Source organism: Bison bison, unplaced genomic scaffold (assembly GCF_000754665.1).
Source record: "Bison bison bison isolate TAMUID 2011002044 unplaced genomic scaffold, Bison_UMD1.0 scf7180017864043, whole genome shotgun sequence".
NCBI lineage: Eukaryota > Metazoa > Chordata > Mammalia > Artiodactyla > Bovidae > Bison > Bison bison.
The window spans coordinates 333,940-338,674 of NW_011494615.1; the positions used below are offsets into that span (position 1 = coordinate 333,940).

Genomic DNA, 4,735 nt, shown 5'->3' on the forward strand with positions numbered 1-4,735 from the left:
CCTCCTCATCCTCCTCCTCCTCCTCTGCTCCACTGCCTCCTCCCTCCTCCTCTTCCTCGTCCTCCTCTTCCTCCTCCTCTTCGTCATCCTCCTCCTCTTCCGAGTGTCTCTGCAGCCCGTCCTCCCGGCCCAGCACCATGGTGGCCGGGCCAGTGGCAGCGCCTGGCTTGCCCTCGGGCCCTGTGGACACATGCAGTGTCTGGTTGTTGAGGTTCACCTCCACGATGATCTGGGACTGCTCTCGCCGACTGTAGGTGCCAGAACCCCCGAGCTCTTCCTCCAGCTCCTCCCCACCCTCCAGCTTGCACAAGCTGGCTGGGGGCCCGCCAGCCTCTTCAACGCCACCCTCCTTCTCCTCCTTGAAGAAGGGCTGAGCCGGCCCGAGGGCGGCAGGCACCGTGCCACCTGTGGCCCCAGCCCCGTCCTCGACGCGCACGGAGTAGGGGTCGGGGCCCTCTCGGGCGTAGATCTTGGGCAGGCCCGGGGCGTCGGCCTCCTGCTTGATGTCGCAGTAGTAGGTTGGTGCAGCTGGGGTGCAGCCGGCAGCTGGCTGGGCGAGGGCCACGGCACCAGGGCCCGGGGGGCCGAGGGAGCGGGCATCTAGCAGCTCCTGGCAGGACGCAGCGATGTCAGCCATCTGCAGCAGTGAGGCGGCACTCAGCACTTCGTGGACGTTGGCCGCGTTGACCAGCAGCTTGGACGTGTAGATGAAGTTGAGGATCTGCTGCAGGCCGCCGGGTGCCAGCGCCTCCAGGGACAGCTCCACGCGCTGCAGCTGCTTGTTCTGGGTGAAGAGCGAGTGGAAGAACTGGCTGTAGGCGGCCAGCACGCCCTTGTGGGCTGGAAAGACGCTGCGCTGGGGCACCAGCACCAAGTCCACGTCGCACAGGTCAGGCTGGAAGAGGCGCTGCTCGTTCAGGCGGCCCATCAAGCAGGCGAAGTGCAGCGCCACGTCCTCCACCAGCGAGAACTCGGCCGCCGGTGAGTCCGTTGTCTTCTCAACCAGCAACTGCAGGGCCGAGGGCACAGGTCAGGTCGAGGCCAGCCAGGAGGTGCCCCCCATCCCCCATCACTATTGGTTCCATGTGACAGAGAAGGTGCCGAAAGACTCAAGCAAAGACGATGGGGAACCAGGGTTCAAGCCCGAGTCAGCTGTCCCTCAGAGCTCAGACTCTGGCCGTGACCTTCTGAGGCCGCGTATCAGCTCCTGGGTCAGTGGTTGACTTTTCTGGACCTCCAGCTGTTCCACTGTGAAATGGGAGCAGTCATCCCGGGAAGGGAAGCGGAAAAGGAGAAAAGGGGAAGGAAAAGGTTCGAGGATGACCAACTATGCAGGTGGGCCAGGAACCTAGGGTTTTTCCTGGGATGCAGGACTTTTGATGCTAAAACCAGGGCCGTCCCCAGCAAAAACGAGGGCTGGGTTGTCTCCCCAGAGGCATCATTTCAGTATTTCTGGTCCCCATGGATTGTCTCCCTGACACTCACTTACAAATTAAACCAATCCTGCCCAGCCCCAGACACTTTAGGAACAAAAGTCACAGTCACTGTCCTGGAGGTACAGTGGCCAGAGACAGAGCAGTGAGCTAGGTGACTTCTGTTCCTGAGGTGTTTGGGGTTGGGCAGGATTGGTTTTATCTGTAAGTGAGTGTCAGGGAGAGAATCCACAGGGCCTGGAAATACTGAAAGGATGCCTGTGGGGAGACGACCCAGTCCTGGTTTGCTGGGGACGGCCCTGGTTTTAGCATCAAAAGTCCTGCATCCCAAGACCTGTACCAAACCCTTTCCCTCTAGGCCCCCCATACCCCAGGTCAGGTGTGGTCCAGGCCCAGAGGTTCCCAGATGATGTCATCTTGGTGGAGCCTGAAGGAGGCCTTTGAATCTGATTGGTCAGATTATTAGATCTTTGGACCACTTTCAGTACCTGTGAATTGCCTGGAATTAAGCAAGGGCTTGGAGAAGGCAATGGCACCCCACTCCAGTACTCTTGCCTGGAGAATCCCATGGACGGAGGAGCCTGGAAGGCTGCAGTCCATGGGGTCGCTGAGGGTCGGACACGGCTGAGCGACTTCACTTTCACTTTTCACTTTCACGCATTGGAGAATGAAATGGCAACCCACTCCAGTGTTCTTGCCTGGAGAATCCCAGGGACGGGGGAGCCTGGTGGGCTGCTGTCTATGGGGTTGCACAGAGTCGGACACGACTGAAGTGACTTAGCAGCAGCAGCAGCAAGCAAGGGCTTAATTAAGCAAGGGCCTGGAATTAAGCAAGGGCTAGCTTAATTCTTGGTCCAACCACAGCGGCTTCCCCAAAAGGTGAGGAGCACAGACAGGCAGGCTGCCCAGTTCCTTGCATGGATCCAGCGCACAGCAGATATTCAGTTAACATCTATCAACAACCTGCCTGGTTCTGGCCCTCCTCAGGCCCTGTCCGCTAAGTCAGAGCCTCCTACATTTGAGGGTACCTTGTTGCACTGCAAAGCCATCAGCTCTCCTACCCTATGCATGTCTCTGGAAGCCTCGGGATAAAACCCCAGTCCCATCCATCCACAGCCTACCCCTCCCTTTATGTCAGTCCTTTCAGTCACTTGAATGAGAGGACCTGCCCTGGGCTTCACCCTTCACACCCAGTAGCCCAGGGCAGCACCCACCTCATGCTCTCTTTTTTCAGCAGCTGCAGCTTGCGGGCTCTAGTAGTTATGGCACACAGGCCCGGCTACCCCGCAGCACGTAGGATCTTCCTGGGCCAGGGACTGAACCCATGTTCCCTGTATTGGCAAGCAGATTCCCAACCACTGGACCACCAGGGAAGTCCACCACCATCTCTCTTGAGTTCCTCCCCAACACCTCCTTCACCCCAGCCAAGAAGCCACTTATTTGTTCCTCTGTCTCAGGGCTGCTAGCCCATCTTGGTCTGGCCAATCTAACAGGAATAAAGTGCCAACCCCCTTTTATCTCCATCCTCTGACTCATTCTAATTCATCTTCTGGGACCAAACTTTATTACACAGATGGGCTCAGAATGGGAGGGTCTCACAGTCAACAGAAGCAGAGCCCCTGGACTTTCAGCCCTGCTGAGGCCACCAAATCTGTGTTGGACTGGATACTATTCCATGGGAAAGTATTTCTTGGCCTTTAATGACTCAAAAAGCAGGACGAGGCGTCTCAGGACCAGCTGTGGTTCCCCAGACCCCACCAGCACCTCCGGCAACCTGTACCCTCCTCCCTAGAGCTGCTGCCACCTGCAAGTCAGTGAGGGGTCAGGATGCAATTTGGCTGTAACAGAAGTTCCTCAGGGCCTCCAGGGCCAGAGAGTGGTGGGGAAGTAGCTTGGATAAGGACTTGTCAATGTCAGACGTGTTGTGGGGTACCCATCCCAGGTCCACTGCTCCTTCACAGAACGCCCTCCAGTGCTTATCTGCCATGGGTCAAGGGCAGTGCCTAACACTTCCTGTGTGCACATCTGGTCCCAGGATCCAGTGAAGACTCCTCTGGCCTCAGCAGGGGAGGAAAGGTTTTAGCCTGGGGGGTAGTGTTGCCCCAGAGACTCCATTTCTGAGGCAACACCCCCAGGCAAGGCTGCACCATCCTTGGCCCTTGAGGGGCCCAAGGATCTTACAACCAGGAGCCCTGACTGTACTTCCTTGACCAGGCACATAGATGCTGCCTGAGTCCTTATCTGGCAGCCCCTCAGTGGGGTATGGTTACCCCCTAGCCTGGTACCTCCCACACAGGGCCCACCAGCTGTGTCTGCCTCTCCAGCCAGATGTGCCAGTTTCCTGAAGCTGTAGATGCCCCTCCCCATCTGGCTGTGCCAGCTGCAGTCACACACCCCACCCCAAGTCCAGGCCAGCTGGGCTAAGACACAAGACCAGAGGAATGGTCAGGGACTTCTGTTGCCAGGGCATTTCATGCTCTCAAACCCTCCCCCACAAGCCAGGCTGGTGGGGGCAGGCCAGGTGCCAGGGACACCTGCTGAGGCTGCTCACCACCGGCAGAGCCTTCTACTCCTGAGAGGTACCCTGCCTCACCATCACAAAACCACCAGCTAGCTCCCTACGCTGCCCCAGAATCTCCCTGGAGGCCCCAGGATGAAACCTGGGTGTCCATCTGCACCCTCTACTCCCACGTCAATTCTTCTGTCCCCAGAAAGCAGTGGGTGGACCCAGACTGAGCACAGGGGGCACAGGCTCATGACTTACTGCCTCCTCCTTTTAGGGAGAGGGTATCTGTGCCAGCCTCCTCTCAACTCAGGCCACTCGTCCTTCCCGAGAAACAGGCCCAGAGAGGGCGGTGGACAGGTCCAAGGTCACACAGGAGTTTGGACCAGAGCTGCAGGCGTCCTCCCCCGATCCCGCTTGGCCCAGGAGCCCCGAATCCCCTGGCAGGGCGGCTCCAGCGCCCACGTGGCCCAAGGCCCAGGCGGGAATCCGACCTCCTCCCTCCCCCCATCACCCAGTCCGAGGGCGGCGCCGTCCCCGGCCCAGAGAAGCGCCCCCCTCCGCTGGTGCCTAGCAGGACCTCAGCCTCTCGCGCCCCGGCCCCAACCCCAGGAATTTAACCCCTTCCCAGCCCAGGACCGCGTCAAAGCTCCGCATTCCCAGCCCGCAGGGACCCCGAGAAGGGGTAGGGGAGACCCGGCGAGGGCTAAGATCCCTCACACCCCTCCACGCCGAGACGACCGGCTGTTCGCTCGAGAGGGCAGAGCGGGCAGGTGGGCGGATAAGTGGGGGGACAGGC

General features: G+C 59.4%; 1 protein-coding gene across 1 annotated transcript in view; it reads right to left on the bottom strand.

Moving 5' to 3' along the window:
- The window catches only part of ZBTB47 (zinc finger and BTB domain containing 47), a 12,154-nt gene extending 8,477 nt beyond the window's left edge, over positions 1-3,677 (bottom strand). Inside the window, exons 1-2 of the mRNA XM_010835566.1 lie at positions 2,648-3,677; positions 11-1,248 (exon numbers count right to left, since the gene is read on the bottom strand). Coding sequence (XP_010833868.1) covers positions 11-928 — 918 coding nt within the window. The 5' untranslated portion in view covers positions 929-1,248; positions 2,648-3,677. The remainder of the gene's footprint in view (positions 1-10; positions 1,249-2,647) is intronic.
- Between the last annotated feature and the right edge of the window lie 1,058 nt (positions 3,678-4,735).